The following is a 20804-nucleotide window of genomic DNA, read 5'->3' on the forward strand; positions in this document are numbered from 1 at the left end:
CTAGTAAAAGTAAAGATACAATTTTAAAGACAACCAATGTTCATAGTTTATCATCGGTTTCATGTACAGACACCTAATTAGAAGTCAGCCAGGGTGAAGCCTAACTTATTCCGTCTTTATGTAAGCAATATGTCAAAACAACTAACTGAATGCAAGCGCACCATTGCAATGTTCAGTATTTTCTGGCGAATTACCTGCATAATTTGCGATTTAGATTCATTTTAAAGTACTGCCATGACTTACACTAGCCAGACCCCTTTTCCTCAATGATCCCCAGGATATCGGTTATACGGGTCTTCTCCGCACCCATGGGTACAGCGCGACAGTGACGTCAGGGTCCTCAGTCAGATGTTTGGCAAAAGAGCCGGAGTCAGACATTTACTCGATATCACGAGAAAAAAGGAAAAGCCCACACTGTGGAAACTGGGAACTGAGTCAGATGTGCTTTCAATTCTCTCGAGGGACTTAAAAAACAACAAAAATAACGTGCTCTTAAATTTGCGGATACAGCGACATTCTGATTTTATCCGAAGGAGTACAAATTGCAGTTACTTGGATGCCAGACTGTAATACATCCAGTGCTCTGCTTCACGCCCCCTTAACATTCTGAACTTTGTTAGCTTTAAATCATGCGTTTCTTACTTTCCCGTTATATTCATAACGTGGAGTGATGTTGATGCGCGCAGTTCCCTGTTAAATGATCTCCATCTGCAGCATTGACGAAGGTGCGCAGGTCTCGTTCCCCTGCGAAGTCGGCAACTGCTAAAATCAAATTGGACAACATTGTTCGAAAGACGACATTGCGGACCTGATCTGCTTATACATTTTAAACAATTATTGACAGTGCTGAGGTGCAGCAAGAAACATCAGTTTTATAATTTGGGAAGAGGGAGACGAGAAACGACTCTATCCCTCAAGTGATCGGAGTTCTGGGAATCTGAAAACGTTATGACTAGGGAGCCGTGGCTCCAGTCTCTGGTTTTACAGTAAAAGCGAGCTTACACATCACGGTGCGCTCAGACTGAAGCGGGCAAGCGTGAGCCGGGCAAGGCAAGGCACGGCTCTACAGAGAGCCCTCTCGCTCCGTCACACCACCCTGCTACGCTCCACTTTCACTCAGAATCGTTCTAATGTGCGTTCAGAAGACGGGTGGACTTTATACGGTTACACTGTGCTGTCTGATGGCTGAGAACCTGGAATGAATCAGTGGATTAAGTTGAAAGCGCAACGGTGCAGTTTTTGTGGGAAGTAAATACATTTTTAAAAGGATCCGCCGCTTGGTTCGACTCAATGGATCTTGGTTGGAATAGTTTGGATTGGTTTGGAGGGTCTAACTTCTAATGCATTTTGGAGCGACGCCACTTTCCCTTAAATAAAACTCGAGTTCACATAATATTCATCGGATAAAGCTTAACACATCGCTAAGCAATGATGTTGGCTACTTTCTATTTCGTTTTGCCTTTGCTGGGTAAGTATAATAATTCTGTGTTACAATAAAGAGTCACATCATGTCACTGTTGGATTGTAATATAGTTTTACAAGGAATAATTGCACATTGGCGCACTCATAGTTTTATAATAGAGTTAAAGGCATATACTCAGTCAGAGAGGCAGATTCCTGTAGTCGTCTCTAACAAGATAGGTAGCTTTATAAATTGCCCGAAAGAAAGATAAGACACCCGCTAATATTATCCAATTGTAATATCCTTTTCGAAAAACTGTAAAGTTCTCATTGATTAAATAACAAATATCTTTAAAAAAATATCTGACCTGCAAACTGTGTATATCTCTGTATAAATGCAAAATTGTAAAAAAACATTTCAAAAATAAGTGTTCGCCCTCGCTGTCAAAGGTGAATCCAGTCCCATATTGTCATAGCAGCGTACCGTTGCTTAAATGGCTGTTCTGGTTATTGTCTTACAGTAATACTCTTCTAAGTTGCATTGGATAAACGCTTTTACATAAATAACTGCATGTGCAATATTGCATATACCGTTCAGCTTACAAAAATTCAACATCTTTTCAAATTAATGTATATACAAATATTTTGGGTGAAGTTTGAGAACGTTTATACATGAAAGTTGTACTTTTAAAAGTATATACAGTATATATGATAACGCAGTGAGTCAAATGTTTAAACAATGGTGTCCTTTGTGTCAGTTTGACTCTCCTGAGCGGCAGTGCCGAAATAGGCTTTCTTTTATTGGAGTTACATCGAATAATTGCATCGTAAGCTTTTTTTATGTTACAGTATATAACATAGAATATTTGTTTGTTTGTTTTAAATGCCTTATAAGATAGGTAAAGAAAGCCACGATAAGTAAAACTTTTCCCATAATATTATTTTTTTTCTTAGCTGCACTCACTATTGTCTAATGTGCCGAATATTTTAAATTATTATACCTGGTGAATATATGCACGTCGGGGTAAAAGTTATTATTTACTGTTCCTATAATAATGTTGTTGTACTAAATGGTGTGATCCTGAAAGTATAACATTTACGGGTTATTTGTACTTTCTTTGCCCGATCCAGCATACAACTGCACACACCGACTACCCTAGACCTTTAGCTTAAATTTTGCCTCACTCCTATTTATGAACTCTCTTTTAAGATACAAATATGATAAAAAAAAAAGAAAAAAACCCGTCGTTTCCCATGTGTTTGAACCTATGTGAAACGCACACCCGTTTCAAACGCGTTGAACAAGTAAAGATATTTGTGTCAGATCCTTGCTGACCGGCTAACTAACGACTGTTGATCTCATCCCCAGATGCGGTGTTGTCGGCTGACTCGACTCTGATGCCGGGCTCTGCCCGACTGGACTGCGTTAAGGCGAGTGAGCAGTGCCTCAAAGAACAGGGCTGCAGCACCAAGTACCGAACGCTTCGGCAGTGCGTGGCCGGCAAAGAAGGCAATTTCAGCATGGTGGCCGGGCCAGAAGCGAAGGACGAGTGCAGAAGATCCATGGATGCACTCAAACAGAGCCCACTGTACAACTGCAGGTGTAAAAGAGGAATGAAGAAAGAGAAAAACTGCCTGCGGATCTACTGGAGTATTTACCAAAGTTTGTTGGGTAGGGTGTACTTTACCATGTTTTGCTAGTTTATATAGTATTGCACATCCTGGCTTATTTTCACATCGGCCACTTAGTTTTATTTTGGTGGACAGCACTGTAACAGATGACCCAGAAGTTTGGATAGCAAAAAATAAATGAACGGCTCCTCCCAACCCCCAACAAGCACATACTTTTTCAATTTATCCGTTGCTATAATTACAGTTTATAAAACTTCAGTCAGATGGTTATGGTGGTCTGTCTTTGTGTAGTCTATGGTGCTCACCTATAATGTGTGGTATGACCTCTGGCCACAAGAACTTAAGGTATTCACGACCAAACAAATTAACTTTCTAATGTTACTTTTTATTAGTAAATACATCATTGTTTTTACTACTGCAATGTTTATGGCAGTTTAACAGGCACTTTTGTAATGAAATCTGTATATTAACAGAAAAGAAAAAATATTTCACTCTGACAAACAGATTTCTTTAGAGCTCCTTAATTCTGTCCTTACTGGACCTGTCACAATTCTCTGTTGTCCATATAGAAACATTTTTAGATATCTGTTCAACAAGCAGAGCTAAACTATTCACTGTTGGATGACTAATGTTTTGCATAAAATGCATATCCAGATTTTGTATAAATGATGTAAACCGTCACATTTTATCTTAAATTAATTCTCAGCTATATTTAATTTTGTAAAAATGATTGCAACTAACATCTGCTCTAATGCTTTTAAAATCTTTACGCATGTCAATCCCACAAAGAAGTACAATTACTTACCTATCTTCATGTTATTCAACAAGAACTACGTATTCTTTGATATATTTTGTTTATAGCGAATTATCTTTAAAACCTAGTCAAAATAAGCGTAAATTAAACGTTAATTCATTAGAAGATAAACAGACAATAGCATAACTGTTAAATTGCCATTCTTTTTTGTAACAATAGGATGAGGGTTTAAAGTTCTGCTCTATTGTAAACTTGTGTTTATTTTTTGATTTGTATCACAACAATGACGAGCCATAGATGAAAGGTTTTAAATTATTTCACCAACTGAATATGGAAAAATGAATTCTTCACATTTCTTCTAGCACATGATGCGGGTAAAATATAAATGATAGAAGCAGGCAGGGCTGTTGATTCATTTGACACTGTGTGCAAGCTTGTGTCATTGTTCGCTTGTAGATGGTTGTTGATTTTGCAGGATCCCATAAACCAACAGCAGTTGGACCAGTAGGTTTTATTTTGTTAACATTATAAAGACTAATGGTAACCAGTACATTTAGTACCTTGAAGGAAAAACCTCAAATAAATTCCTTTTCAACCAATGAGGAAGTAATTTCTCTTTTGACAATCTAAATATTTGTGTTGTAGGAAATGATTTACTGGAAGATTCCCCATATGAACCAGTGAACAGCAGGCTTTCTGATATATTCCGATTAGCACCAATCATTTCTGGTAAGAAGCATTGTGTGTTTTTGCTTTATGAAGCTTATGTTATGGGTGCTTAATGTCATATAAACAGAAAAAGGGAGTGAATGCCCAGGTACAAACAATAAGTGACACTGCCATTTAAATAATTGTATTTTCAAACTGTGTTTCATCTTTAAATCTGAAAGTGTTTCGTACTGAGGTGTAAGCACTGTATGTACAGGATATTTAAAAAAATTGGAAAGGTAGTTTATTTTGATATGACTGTAATTGAAGGCATCTTTTCCAAACTGTTATTCATGCTGTTTTTCTCATTATTAAAATAAGTATTTGTTGAGTACCTGAAGACAATAGAATGGCTGTGACTATATGTTACATATATATTATATGAATGAAACTAAAAAGATTTTATTAGTAGCTTGCTGGAAGACATACTGTATGCTCTGTAAACCCTGATGTTAAAACAAATGCCTTATAAAATTTGAAATCTACTAATAAGCATCCAATGATGATGCTTAATTTGCTTCACAAGAGCAGAATAAATATGTAGGAGCTGCAGTGAAAGTATTGCTTTAGCCTGTAGGTGGCAATCTGATTCTCTGGTCTGGAGTCTTAGAAAGACACAACAGATAGAAATCTGATCTTAATAATTACCTGCCAGCTCTCTTACGCTGGATCAGAAGGTATTTTGTCAAATGGCCGGGTGTGCGAATGGCATATGCTTTTGGATGCTTTTACATATTGTCTTTAATGATTTAGAGTAAGAGTTTATTTTATCATTATTGGCAGCAGTTTACTTACAACATTACTACGTAATGAGAAATTTTCTGATGCGGTGTCTGCCAGTTTCCAAATAAGACTTATTCTTGGTGGTACTTTTTTAGATTAAAAGTATTGAAGGCATATTTTTTGTAATGTATCTATGTAATTCAATGCGAGAAAAGTATAGTATAATCAATCGAACATTTACAATCTATCTTTATGGTTTGTCTTTTAAATTAAAAGTTAAAATTGTTTGAGCAGTATGTGACTAGTATTGTAGTTATGTAAATTAAATTGATTTACTGCAGACAAAATATTAAGCAATTAGAGTATTGAAATAACTCTCCTCTAGCATGTATTTCAAGCATACGCTATTTTGTTTGGTTTGCTGAATCAGCCTCTTTTTTATTTTAGGTAGTTTTTCAAGTGGGGTTTGCAGATTCATCAAAATGAAAATCAGTCATCTCATAACCTTCCATATCTAGTGTTTTTAAATCACACATACTCCTAAAGCAATTTTATATTTTAAAATCTTATTTGATACAGCAATGCCTGCTATATAAATGGTTCATGAGAAGGAGCTCTATAAATCTAAAATACAATTACAGAGTCTGTTCATATTACTTTGCAGCATATCACACTTTATTGAATAAAAGCACAGAGGAGGAGCGTGAGAAGCTTGGTGTAATTCTGCATTCTCCTGGGATGTAATTCTTCCAGTAATTGCATGCATTGGTGTAATACTGAAGGAGAAAATCTGATCTAATTTTGTGTAGCTGGAAACAAACAGGATAAGAGAAAAAAATAATATGAATAGATCTGTTCATCTGCGGGGGACTTGATTTGCTTTCAGTAAAACAGATGAGAAATGTAAAAGCACCTTATTTGAGCCACATAATTTCAGTGGCTGTAAGATAACAGCAGAGTTTTGTTATTGCATGTAAGAGTGTTTATTTATAAGGAAAGCACAGGGTTTCTTCTTTATGCAGTATAGCACTGAATCAGAGCTATCAGGTTATCATACTAAAATGTCTACTGGCTAGAGCACGATCAGTCAGAGATTTTTGTTACCAATACCAATTCCAATATAAAGAGTCTGTGATTTCTGATAACTGATATTAGTGATTGATAAATTGCCTCTCCCCCAGGCTAACAAAAAGGTCAAGTACAAAAATATTCAAGTAGATGTTTTATATTTTTTAACAAAACATGCATACAAAGGTAAAGATGAAGTCACATATAGTCTAAGCATTATGCTCATTATCTGTGGTGTTATTGCTTTTTAAATGGAAGAGAAGGTTTACTATTGTGTAAAGAAAAGGCAAAGCACTGAACATTTGCTGGATATTGTGAAACAGATTCTAGTTAAGTTTACAAAAACAAATCTTTTAACACTGGAATTGTGTGCAATATATATCTGATGTATATATTTATTCTGTTTAAACAAAAATGGCTTACCTACTGTATGAAATCTGAAGGTTTCTCAACTATACTTACCTCCACTTTGGTGATCGTGCTGTTTGTGTGTTTGTGGAATCCTGTATGTTTTAACGAAATCCATCAGTCAGAATGCTGGTACTTGATTGGCCCATGATCGATGTCACTTCTGCCGATTCCTGTTAAAGCTATTGAGCCCAATTATCAGCCGATCAGATTTTCAATGTGATTATTTAGTTGGGCTCTACTACTGAAAAACTTCTACCTACTAAAAAGTGTACATTTTATCATAGTGTTGATATTATTTTTTGTATTCATTTCGTCTCTAAATATATAGTTTCAACCATTTTTTGAGCAAAGTATATCCCAATATAATGAAAATGATCACAAAAGTTTAGAAGTATTAGGTATGGTTATTTAACTATACATAGTACTATGGTGTTGTACCGTGTTAGCCATTATGAATGTAGTGAGAAGTCAAGCAAAATGACACCTTTTATTGGCTAACTAAAAACATTACAATATGCAAGCTTTTGAGGCAACCCAGGTCCCTTCTTTAGGCAAGATGTTACAAGATTGTTAATACAAGATGAACAATCTGTCAGGACAGGTGTTGGTCAAAGAAGGGTAATAATCTGGGAGTGCAAATGCAAGAGAGAAAGAGAGAGAGGAGATTGAGAGGCAATGGCAGCTGAAAAGGAATTTGAGATGATACCCTCATGACTGTATGGCCCAAGTGTCTCATTAGGTGCCAAATGTGCCTCTTTACTTTTCGAGAAAGAGAGAAAAGGGAAGAAAGATAGAACATGTAAAGGTTATAAGACGATCTCAACATCTCTTTGCTGGTAGGAGGCGGCACAATAATCCTAGCTGAGGAATCTGGGGCTGGGTTGCCCATTTACGGTCAAGATCAAGGAGGACTGTCAGATTGTTAGTACTCCATCAGCTACTGAGGCAGTATACACTTGCCCATTTAAATGAATAGGCAACTGAATAGGTGCAGGGGCACTGTGAATCTCTAAAGAAGGAGAATTTTGGCTATGGGTTTTAGTAAGAGTCACAAGAGTTGTGTGAAAAATAGGAGATGTGTATGGGAATTGTTTGTAATACTTTGGAGTTGGATAAGTGGATGAGCTATTGCATCGAACAAACAGGTGTTTTAAAAGGAGACATTTAGTGGCTGCAGGGTTGCATTTCCTACTGTTTCCTTTTACTTTGTGTTTTCTGTTGTGTTTTAAATAAGCACGTAATTTGTAAATATCCATATATTTTGATGAATAAACATATCAGTAAAAATATTGTGTAAGAACACATTTCAATAAATATAATTTATGCAGGAATGGACAATATTCCAGTTAACCCAGCATACCTGAATAAATTCTTCTTCCAGTATGGGTTTTGAGGAAACTGTTATACCACTATGTTTAAAATCACTTACAAACACTTTTAAACACAAAGCACAAAATATTTAATTCAGTGCTTGCAAGAGAAAAGAAGAAAACATTATTTTCAGTTGGTGTATAAGTTTCCCAAAGGTAAGTTCTTCCTCTCTGGACTTGTATGTGAACCTTGTGCAATAAGGTAGCTTACCCTTTTAAGAATATTAACCAGAGTGCTGTGCTGTTTAACTTAAATGATGAGTTGATGCATAAATGAAAGCAGGATCAGAAGAAGCCAAGTCTTGTGCAGTGTTTGCTTGGTGGTGGTGGCAGCAGTGTGAGTAAGACGTGAGAGAGGGAGAAACCTTTCTTTTATTGATTCAGGAGAGGTAAATACCTGCTATTGAGTCTACTTGAGCAGTGTAGTGTTCACATGCGTTTCAATAAATAAGATGTGCACCTACGTGCAGTATTGTTCAGAAGCATATTTGTTATTTTTTAAATACATTTCAGCCAGAAAAATACATGCAAGCACATTATACCAGTATCAATCAAATTCATCAGAATTTTTAATTGTAGTGTACTATCATTTTTTGGCTATACAGAGTACTCCTTAGTTTACAATAGGATATTTACTTTTCTGAATGTATAAATCAAACTAATTGTGTCCTTTCAAGTTGAGATGACATAGTGACACAGTAGGTTTTGCAGCTACCACCAAAAAATTTCTGGAGCTAGATAGATACATAGACCTTTATTTGTCCCTAGGGATGAATTTGGCTTTTTACAGAGGAAAGGAAAGGAGAGGAGAGGAGAGGGAGAGAGAGAGAGAGAGAGAGAGAGAGAGAGAGAGAGAGAGAGAGAGAGAGAGAGAGAGAGAGAGATTGGGCGTTGCTGCACTCCCCACATGATGAACCACCTGGATTCAGATCTGAGTGCAGCCATGCAACGGATGACACCTCAGCACCACACTGAAGAGTGTGAGGTTCTTTACAGTGACTGGAGTGCCAACCCTGCCACCAACCCCCAGGTTTCCCCTGCAAGTTCGAGGACCTTTTTACAGAAGTTTAATAAATAAATAAATAAATAACTGTACACACACACACACACACTATGATCTGAACACATATCAGAATGACTAAAAAGTAAGAAAATTAAAAAGAAAGAAAACTTCTAAGTTGGCAGTCACAGTCACAGTGAGGCATTATGCAGGTGTATTGCTGTTGGTGTACAGGAGCCCCTGTAGCTTTCCTTGACACACTTCTGCTGAGTAATTTGTTGGCTGAAAGTCCTCAGTGTTGGTGTGTCATGGAGAGGATGTGCAGTATTGTTCATAATGGCACTCAGTTTTGTTTTCATTCTCTCCTTTCTGCTACCTCCAGGGGTCCAGAGTGCACCCTATAATTAGCTAGTTGAATTGGTGGGTCTCTCTTGAAGTGATGTTACCAGCCTAGCACACAACAGTGTAGACAATTGCCCTGGGTATCACAGAGTTGTAGAAGATGTGAGCAATGTTACATTTTCATAAGGAAAAAAAGCCTACTCTACCCTTTCTTATATAGTTCCTCTGTGTTCCAAGACCAGACCAACCTGTCATTAATGTGAACCCCAAAGTACTTGCAGGAGTGTACCACCTTTACATCCACTCCCTGAAAGGTGATCGTACATAGAGGCTTTTTGCTGCGTTGAAAGACAATAACCAGTTCCTTGGTTTTGCTGACATCAAGCTCAAACAATTCTCTTTGCACCAAAAAAAAGTTCTCTACCTGATTCCTATACTCTGTCTCATCCCCTTTATCAATACTCCCCATAAATGCAGAATCATCTGAGAATTTCTGCAAGTGACATGAGCTGATGTTATATTTATAGCTGGAAGTGTTATTGGTGCCAGATACTGGCCAAGCAACTGCAGTAAGAAATTTGCATATTTGCCTTGTGTTTCCGTGATTATCCTCTATAGATTCTCATTTCCAATGAAGTGCGTGTTAAGTAAACTATAAATTTGCTTGTTATGACTGAAGATGCATGTATGTATGAGAATGCACTTGGAAGAACTGTTGCCCCTTCCCTGGATGGTTCTTGCCTTGCAGTCAGTGAGCTTAAAATTATATTAAGTGGATTTCTTGGGATGGAAGTAACTTTAATTTTTTCTCTTCTATTTCTTTTAGAAAATGCTTTTAAATAACATTTTTAATATCAAAGAATTTTTAATAAAAAGTCAGTGCAGTGAGTGTGTACACACAGATTGTTTTAGAGATAACTCACTAATACAAAGCACACATTGGCAGTGACAACAAATTAGAGAGAAATGACTAGTCAGTCCCTTCAGTCACATGTTTCAAATATAAAACCTATCATCTTGAACTACCAATGCTACCTATTATTTGTGGCATCTCATATTTGTACCACAATTTAACTGTCATACAGTACTTTATTTCATATTCTTCTGTAATATGAAAGGTGCTATAAAAGACAGATGATATGATTAATTGACAATGCTAGGAGAGGTAGATTTCTTGACAAACACAGTAATGTAAACCCTTTTCCTGTTTTTACTTTAAGGTCTCAATGGCACCTTTATCTCTTCACCTTCAGATCATAATGTCCCTAAATACAGTGTTAGCAAATTGGGGGTTGGTACTTTTTGTTTATACTCAAAAGTTTTGTCTCCTTAGCAATTAGATGCTCTTAGAAATAGTACTTACATAGAGATAACTAACTACAGGCAGAGTAAGAGAAAAGGCAAATGTTATCCATCTTCTCATTTATCGGGACAAGGACAGATGACCAAGCAAAACATTAAATATATTTAATGATACCAGCTTGGTGCCCTTTACTGTAATTTATGGTGTATCTGAATATTTAGGACAAGACTCACATCCCTGCTATTTCAGGAAGAATCTGGTAAATCACCTGCTTAAGGTCGCATGTGAAGGAATGCTAATATCCTTAGAAACTTGTCCTGGCAATAATCTTAGTACAACATTGTATGATGTGAAGTAATTTACCACTTTGCCTTATGTATGAGCAAAGCCATTAATTATCAGGTCAAGCACGCAAAATATCATAAGATGCTTGATGTTAACTTGATATTCATACTTTTGAACCAATCATAAGAGACTCAGGCAGTGACGTATCTGCAGTACCTATAGTAAGTATTCACCAAAATGGAAATATTCACATTTTATTTTTATTCAACATTGAACCGCAGTGAATTTAATTTGGCTTTTTGGCACTTATTAACAGAAAAAAAACACTGCAAAGTGATCTAAATTACAACTAGAATATAGAAGGTAATTGATTGCAGTCAGTATTTATTAGATGTACCTTTGGTATCCATTAAAGCTTTCAGTCTTTGTGGACAAGTCTCCACAGCTTTGCACATCTGGATGGTGCACGTTGTCTCCATTTTTCTTTGCAAAACTGTTTCCAGGTCTGTCAGGTTGTCATGGGGATTGTGATTGAACAGACATTTTCAAGTCCATCTGCAAATTCTCCACCTCACTCCTATACACTGTCTCATGCTCTTTATCAATACACCCCATAAGTGTGGATCTCAATTGGACTGAAATCTGCACTCTGACTCTGTCACTCTAGGACATTAATATTGTTGTTCTTGGAGAACTGGAGCATCAGGAAGGCGATCTGATGTACTGGCGGCTTTTAGATGTACTGACTTCCTGACATTATCTTTGTAAATGAGAGAGTTGCTGAGAGTTCTTGTTTTCTGTGGTGTGATAGTTAATTAAAAATACATTTTGCTCCTAAAAACTTGTGTTTTGGTTGCTGCTAAGGAGCTGTGCTTGAAATTTTAAAGCTTTTTTTTTCCCTTCAGAACAGTTTTTTTGTTTTTTGTTTTTTTGCCCACATAGGAGCAAAAGTAGCTGTGTGTTTGGGAATGTGTTTGTAAAAATTACTTATTACATATAATGTTCTTGTTATTTGTATTCAAACTAGTGTCAACGAAGTAGGGCAGTAAGCATCAGTAGCTGGCTCTGGCATCTCTAAGTAAATAACTGGCGTTGTAGAGAAGAACAGTTGTAAGTAAGAAAAAGCGATTCGTTAGTGGGATTAAAAAGAGAAAAACTTCAAAGCAGTAAAGAGAAAGGCTCGGTAGTATGTAGGCAGGCAGCCCTTGTTAAGGCGCAGACTAGGCACAAGCGGCTGTAGGAGCAGACAAGACAGTAAGCAATTAACTAGCAGTGGATATTCACTAAGTGAGTTTTCCTAGATTGAACAGTTCTTACCGGTCAGGAAAGTAGGACAGTTAAGAGGGCAGCAGCATAAGGGTACAGAAGAGTACAAGAGTTCAAACGGTGTGAGTAAAGAGCTTTTAAGTAAAGAATAAAAAGAGCATAAAGTTAGGAGAGCAGACAGAGAAATGCAAAGTTTATAGAAAGAAAAATAACAGCAGGCAGTCAAGATGGAGAAGATCACAGGAGCTTAAGGGGCCAGAAGATATAAAATAACTGTAGCAGTTCTTTAATTTCTTTTGGCTTAATTTTTTTTTAGTTTTACCATTTAAGTTCAATCATTTCATTTAAAAAAATAAATAAAAAGTCAGTCAGTTTTAGTATTCCTAATTCAAATTTTAATAATGAAGCCAGTACAATGTAAGTCCTGTTGGATGTAGGACTTTTTAGATGATGGTTAGGAGGAGCCAGTTTTCTATGAGGGCTACATCTGCAGGAGATTCTAGTTGATCCATCACCTGAAGCTCAGGGCCGTAGAACTGGAGGAGTTGGCTAGCCTGTGCTGTAGTAGAGAATTGGCTGACCTGGCCCATGTGTGTTTTTAGAGAGATAGTGTGCATCCCTAAAGTGGCGCAGGAAGAGGTGCCAGACCAAACAGGTAGAGATTGGTGGATCACGATCACAAAAAACAAGTTAAACAAGCCCAAACGGGCTACCTCAAAAACAGTTCCCAGGAAGAGAGACGTAGCGATAGTGGGGGCCTCAACCATTAGAGGGATTGAAGAACGGGTTGGCTCCAGAGACAGAGAGTCTCGCATGGTGTTTTGCCTTCCGAGTGCACAGGTGGGATACCTCCCTGGAAGGGTAGATAGGCTCTTGGCCAGAGCAAGGGTGGTTCCAGTTGTCATTGTCCATATTGGAACAAATGACATACATAAAGGTAGTTTGTCAGTTCTGTGATCCAAATTTAAAGAGTTAGGTGCTAGGCTGAGGAGCAGAACTGAGAAGGTAGTCTTCTGTGAGGGAAGAGTTATAACATAGAGGGATAAACATTTTTGGTTGCTGTTTATGTCAAACAGAATTTAAACGCAATGCCTATTCAGTTGGATGATGAGCCCCCTCTTAGTGAAGACATTTGCCTTTGCCTTTGACTTATTTTAGGAGTTTGTTATAGACAATCCAATGCTGACAGTAATTTCAACGCACATCTTTTCTGTAATATTAAAGTTTACAGGGACATACTGTAGTCATGGAGGACTTTTATCTACCCAAATATTAACTGGGATAACCTTGCAAAAAGTGACTGTTTTTCAACACAGTATATTAAAGCACAAACGCAGGAGAAGCTTCTGGATTTAGTATTTTGTAATAATCAGGATAGAATTTAAGGTGTAGAGGTGATTGAAACACTAGGGTTAAACGGCTATAACATAATACAGTTCTCAGTATTTTGGAAGAGTATGGATGCAAAGACTGAAATTGTTAAGTTTAATTTTGGTAGGGCAAATTTTGAACAAATGCAGCATAGTAGGATAGACTGGGATAAGCTTTTAAATGTGGAGACAGTCGAGAAGCAGTGGAACAGGTTTTAAAACATTTTACATGTAATGCAGGATAAGTACATACCTAAAATTTGAAATTACTTGGAATTTTAAAAACACTGCAGTGGGTTAATAAAAAAGTTAAAGAAGAATCTGCAAAGGAAAAAACAGAAACAATTAAAAAGGATATTAGAGAGACTAAACGACAGTTATAGAGGAATATAGCATATAAGCTGATTTATTTTAAAAGGAGTTCATCAGGAACATAGAGACACAGTTGGAAACTTGTTATCAGTAAATTTCACACAAACATTAGGAAGTTTTTTTACACAGAAAACCATAGTCACTTGGATTAAGCTGCCAAGTAGTGTGGTAGATAGCAGAACTTTAGGGACTTTCAAAACTAGACATGATTTTTTTAGAGGAATTATGTGTATAGGAAAGGTGAGCTTTGTTGGGCTGAATGGCCTGTTCTTGTGTAGATTGGTTCTAATATTCTAAAACCCATTCTTGTGTAGTTTTGGATTTAGACTTGGGGTCATTAATGTCTCCCAAGGTGCAAGTTTCTTGCAAACTGCATAAGGTTTTCCTCCAGGATTTCCCTGTATTGTGCTGAATTTATTTTACCCTCTACCCTCACAAGCCTTACAGATCATTTTGCAGAGGAGCATGCCCACAGTATTATGTTTCTATCATCATGCTTCACAGTGGGGATGGTATAACCAAGGTCATAAAACCTACTTCCAGCTGATTTCAGAGTTTCCCATGTGTCTCCTTGAAAAATCTAGCTGAGATATCCTGTGTGATTTTGTAATAGTGGTTTTTCCTTTGTCACATTCCCATAAAGCTGCAGCTGGTGAAGCACCTGGGCCACAATTATTGTATTCATAGTCTCTCCAATCTCTTCCACTGTAGCTTTTAACCACTTCAGAGTTGTCATAGGTCTCTTGGCAGTCTCCTTCAATGTCTTCTCAGTTTTTGTGGATGTCATGCTCTGGGCAGGTGTACAGTTGTGACACACTCTTTCCCTTTCTTAATTAATGATTTAAATTGATTGCAGTGGATATTCAGTGATTTGGATATTTTTTTTTCTTTGTCATCTGACTTGTGCATTTCAATCACATTTTCACAGAATTGCTTGGAGTGTTATTGTATAAATTAGGCCATAATATGACTCAGCACAAGATGGACCTTCTGGATAAGGTGCATTTGTATTACTATCATTTGAAATCTCATAACTACAGACAGGTGATCTCCATTGTACTAATTCTGTGACTCTTAAAACTAATTGGCTGCACCAGTGATGATTGTGTTGTGTCATATTAAATGGGTGAATACGTTTTTGATCATTTTTTTTTTTGTTTTATATTTGCAATTAATTTAGACCAATTTGTAGAAATCTATTTTCACTTTTGAGTTTAAAGTGTCTTTTCTGTTGATCAGTGTCAAAAAAACTAATTGAATCCACTTTGATTCAATGTTGTATAACAATACATCCTGAAAACTTCCAAGGCCTGAATACTTTTAATAGGCACTGTGATTCTGTGGTAGTCTCAAAACTACTTGCAAAAAGCATTCAACTTAATTTTCTTTTGCAAATTACCTGTTTTAGAAATGCATAGAAATAGACATTGAAAGGAAATTGTTGTGCAGCATTTTGTTGTACAGAATTATGTGGTACTATGTTGTATGACCAAATTAAAAAGGCTCACAATACATATTCTATAGTGGCAGAACGGGTTTAGTTTTTACACAAACTGAAAACACATTGGATATCACAAAATCGCAGACATTTTAAGACATTTCTAGGATCCCTTTTGTCTTGACTAGTCCCAAACCTAGTCTGTTGAATGCATTCGACACTGGCAGTTTATGTATTTGTATTGATTTGTGTGAATAAGTGAATCCAAATATTTTTTCATAGTTAATCTAGTTCTGTGTATGAAATTGGCTACCATGTCTTATCTATCTGAATGTCAAAATAAGCCTACCTCTTTTGTAGAAATAACCTAAAAAATGGCTCACTAGATATCAAAACCATGCAGTAGGGCGTTACTTTATAGTATAAAATTGCAGAAGGTTTCATAACCTAGTCATTTATCTAGCTTATAAAAATGTTGAGAAAAAGCTCGATTTCATTTTGAAGTTTTTGAAGCATAGAAAATGCATTAGGCTTAGCCATGTGAGTAGGGCTTGTTTCCTGGTTATAAAATTTAAAAAGTCATTTCAAGTGGACAAACTTCCTTGAAAAAGAGTGAGAATTATACAAAATACAAGTAAGATTTTCATAGATATCTGAGCAACATAGACTGCCCAAGCTAGAGCAGAATCAGTATGCCATTCAAGTGAGATTAATGAGTATAAAGTGTGTTTGAAATATTCGGTTCATAACGTTTAAGCAACTGAATTAAGATATTAAAGTAAGAACACATATATATAAAATGTCATATATTTATTCTTCAGAGATACAAAGAGAGGATAAACATAAAAATGATGGAAAAATGAAACAGCATAACAAAAGGCTGTGCTGACACAGATGTCTTAAACCTTTGTCTACTATTTGTGGTGACTCATGGAATTGCTTACCAGCACAGTACCGCAAAGTTCACCCTTTCTCACCACCATGTGGCATATTTGAAGAGTATAATCTGATTGGTTAATTACATAGTGGATTTATGGCTTATAGTTGTTTTGTATTGCTTTAACTGCTTTATACTTTTATGACAAATGACACTGCTTAAGTAATAGTACAAAACTTCCATACTTTTAGTTGAGTACCTTTAGCAATACAAGCTTATTTAACATTGCTCATAGATTTATAAGTCTAGCACTTATAAATCTGCTGAACTTTGGTAGTAATTTACCTAGTAAGATGACTCTCCATCTTATTTGGAATAGTAAGGACCAACATATTTTTTATTACAATTGAATACAATTTGAGCTCTAATATTGTAAGTTAATATATAAAACTTATCTAGTGTGTGACCACTATGAAAGATGGAATATCCAATATTTATATTCCTATATAATGTATAGTATGACCTAGTTGCTAAGGTATTGGACTGTAGTGCACTAACTAACTCTGTGGCCCTGAGTGTCTGTACCACACAATGCCACTGTACAGTATAGTAAGTGGATATCTGGACAAATTAGAATCTGCTAACTCTATCACTCTGAAATGTTATGTTAGGTAGAATGCCTGGTGGGATCCAGTGATATTTCAGTTCTGGTATTGATTGTAGTTTTAGTTTTTATTTTATTTTATAAAGTTAATTTTTATTTTTATTTTGTTCTGTGTTTACCTGCAGTGGGCTGGAGCTCTGCCCAGGGTTTGTTCCTGCCTTGCATCCTGTGCTGGCTGAGATTGGCTCCAGCAGACCCCCGTGACCCTGTAGTTAGTATATAGCGGGTTGGAAAATGACTGACTGACTGACTGACTAGTTCTGTGTTTAAAACTTTAGTTTTTATTTTATTTAGTTCTGTCTTTTTTACATAATGTTAGTACAATTTTAGTTTTTTTTTCTGTTGCAAGACCCCAAATGCTGGCCTTCACATATTTCAATGCAAGTTATGTTTCAGTCAACAAAATACACTCGCAGTTCATAATGCCGTTAAACACAGCTTGACTATCAATGATCAAACAGATTAAGTGGCCTAATGAGCGTCGTCAGCAAGATCAAATGTTTCAACCAAAGAAACCAGTCTGTGCAATTACGTTGCTGTTAAGCTTTAAACAAGCACGAATTTTGATAGTTTTTTTCATGTTGCAATGACGTCCATTGCGCAGATAGCCACACATTGAAAATATTCACTTGACGAGTGTCTGTAATGCAGATGCACAAACAAGGTCCAACTGATTTCTGCTGCCAGTACTGAAGCAGTGACGTGCGGTGAGGTTCATGGCTGCTGAGGCACTGACTCCTTCAGAGTCAGAGTTACAAATATATGAACCCCAAAGAGTAGCTTATTCACTATTCATTTGGCAGCATGCACATTGACTACTGGTTATGTTTCATATCTCATCAGCACTCTTTACACACACATTATGTAAGGTACATATTTGGCTAAGAAACAACGTTACATTTATAGTGATGAGAGAGAGTGGAGAGAGTGCATTTGCTCCTCACTCTCCATGTGTTCTAATTTTGCTGTCGCAATTTCACAATTCAAACTCCATCCATCCATCCATTTTCCAACCCGCTGAATCCGAACACAGGGTCACGGGGGTCCGCCGGAGCCAATCCCAGCCAACACAGGGCACAATTCAAACTCATTCAATTCAAATGAAAGTATAAAGGGTGTACAAATTTCAATTTTGGCCTTGATTGAAATATTTAGTTGCTTTTAAAAGCTTTTAATTCTGATGCTTTAATCAATTTTAATACAGACTGTTCAACAAAAGGATAACAAGGAAAACAAAAGAATATTTTATTTTAAGGTCAAAATTTAGTTTTTAAATATTGGATTTTTTTTCTTAGTCTGATCCCATTTTTTATAAAATTGAAAACTGTTTATGGTCTTACCTTTATTTGTAAATGAAGTCCATGTGCCTATCCTTCTCCACGAAAATCTTCGTCACTTTCTTATAAAAGTCCTTCTTATTTTCCATTAGTTTTAAAAGTCTTAATTTTCCATTTTGGCAGTCGGTTGAAATAAAAAATAAAATATAAACAGACCAGTGCAGTGCACTTGACTTTCTGATATCGCTAACTTATTGGCGCCGAGAGCCTCAGCATAGAACAGCAGAGTACTGTCTGCCTCAACTTGTGCCTTTTCACTGCGGTTTTATGTCCAATCAGTAAGACTAAATATGTCACACACATTCATTAAATATATTAGCCAGACTGTGGAAAGTCAGGATTTATAATAAACGCACATGCAAACATTATATTGGCCACATACAGAGAGACAGCAACAGACACACAATAATTGCATGAATCATCCCAGTGTGTGAAGGATAGCACTGTCCGAGGTGAGGCTTGTCTCGTCTCGTTGCTGCCGCACCTGGTGTTTCTCCCCTATATTTGATCAGGAAATGCACAAATTCAGCGATTTTTGACTATAAAAATGATCAAAATTATTAGAATCATACAGAGAATAAATTTATAGCACAGACCAGTGGACAAATTTATTTTATGTTATCATTATTAATTTTTTTACTTTTCATGATGACAGGTGAGACCGCATGAAGTGCAGTCATGGTGCCAAAGAAGTGCTGGACTTCCACTAAGCACTAATCCATCTGGCCATGCACTGAAACTCCGAGACTCTATTCTTCTTCTCGTACGCTACATTTGCTTTAACAACGGTCCTTTACGGAAGTTGCACCATGTGACTATACTAAGCCCAAGTTACGAGATCACAGCATAGTAAACAGCAACATAGCAACACTGCAACGTAACTGAACGCTCATGGCGACCTACAAACAACCCATCTGCACAACTGAACCGGAATGAATGAAAATGCTATTGCTGTTTTTTCTGTTTTTACTCAACTTTCGTTCTCATATTTTTTATTCAATATTTTTTATCTCATATAAAAATTGATCACATATCACAAATTTTTATTTTTATTTAGTTTTAGTTTCTCTGTTTGCCTTAATTTCAGTTCTCGTTCTTGTAAAATGAAAAACAATATTTTTAGTTTTAGTTCTCGTTTTTTTTGTGAAAATATCACTGGTGGGATCTACATTGGTACAATCTACAGATGAACATGCCATTCAGCCCAGCAAAGCTAGCCAGTCCTATCCACTTCATTCTTCTAAAGAAACCTCAAGTCTAGTTTTGAAAGTCCCTAAAGTCCTACTGTCTACCACACTACTTGGTAGCTTATTTCAAGTGTCTATGGTTGACTGCATAAAAAAATACTTCGGATGTTTGTGTAAAATGTACCCTGAACAACCTTCCAACTGTGACCCCATGTTCCTGATGAACTCATTTTGAAATAACACGATCCACTGTACTAATTCTCGTCATAATTTTGAACACTTCAGTCATTTCTCCTCTTACGTCTACTTTTGCTTAAACTGAAAAGCTCTGCTCTTTCAATCTTTCTTCATAATTCAACCCCTGTAACCCAGGAATTGGCCTAGTCGATCTTCTCTGGACTTTTTCTAGTGCTGCTATGTCCTTTTTGTAGCCTGGAGACCAAAACTGTATACAGTACTCCAGATGAGGCCTCACCAGTGTGTTATAAAACTTGAGCATAACCTTCTTGGACTTGTACTCCACACATTATTCTACATAACCTAACGTTCTGTTAGTCTTCTTAATAGCTAAATCCTTCCCATAATGTGTACTTTTGATTTTCAGAATTCTCATTATGTATTCAAACCTAACATGTTTGCTTTCTATGTTCCCTTTACATTTACTGACATTAAATTTAATCTGCCACAAATCTGCTCAAGCCTGTATGCTGTCCAAGTCCTTCTGTAATGATTCAACAGATTCTAGATTATCTGCCAATCCACCTGTCTTGCTATCATCTCCAAACTTAACCAGCTTTTTACTTATATTCATATCCAAATCAAAACCTAGCATTGAACCCTATGAAACACCACTCTTAACATCAGCCAATTCTGATAAGGTTCCTCGCACCATATCCCTCTGCTTCCTGTGTCTGAACCAATTTTGCACCCATCTACAAAAATAATCCTGAACTCCCACTTCTTTTAGTTTGATGCCCAGCCTCTTGTGTGGCACCTTATCAAATGCTTACTCAAAGTTCAGATAAATAATATCAGATACTCTACTTTGGTCATACCCTTCTGTTGCTTCCTTATAGAATTCCAGCATATTAGTAAAACATAACCTCCTTCTTCTTCAGTTTAGTAAAACTCTGGTTCATGCCATGTGTTGCTCAATCTTATCCTTAATAAGATCACCCTTTTTATATAACAAGATAATATTCACCATTTTTCAGTCCTTCAGAATTTCGCCAGTGCCCTTTGACTTCCTAAAAAAATGCATCAAGGATTTAAATATGTACTTGCTAACCTCCTTAA

At 36.5% G+C, this 20804-nt stretch overlaps 1 protein-coding gene across 1 annotated transcript in view; it reads left to right on the forward strand.

Annotated features, from left to right (window-relative positions):
• Window positions 1-365: 365 nt before the first annotated feature.
• The window catches only part of gfra1b (gdnf family receptor alpha 1b), a 306740-nt gene continuing 286301 nt past the window's right edge, over window positions 366-20804 (forward strand). The window contains exons 1-3 of the mRNA XM_028795763.2: window positions 366-1468; window positions 2771-3073; window positions 4433-4516. Of these exons, the coding sequence (XP_028651596.1) occupies window positions 1429-1468; window positions 2771-3073; window positions 4433-4516 (427 nt within the window). The 5' untranslated portion in view covers window positions 366-1428. The remainder of the gene's footprint in view (window positions 1469-2770; window positions 3074-4432; window positions 4517-20804) is intronic.

Source organism: Erpetoichthys calabaricus, chromosome 2 (genome assembly GCF_900747795.2).
Source record: "Erpetoichthys calabaricus chromosome 2, fErpCal1.3, whole genome shotgun sequence".
NCBI lineage: Eukaryota > Metazoa > Chordata > Cladistia > Polypteriformes > Polypteridae > Erpetoichthys > Erpetoichthys calabaricus.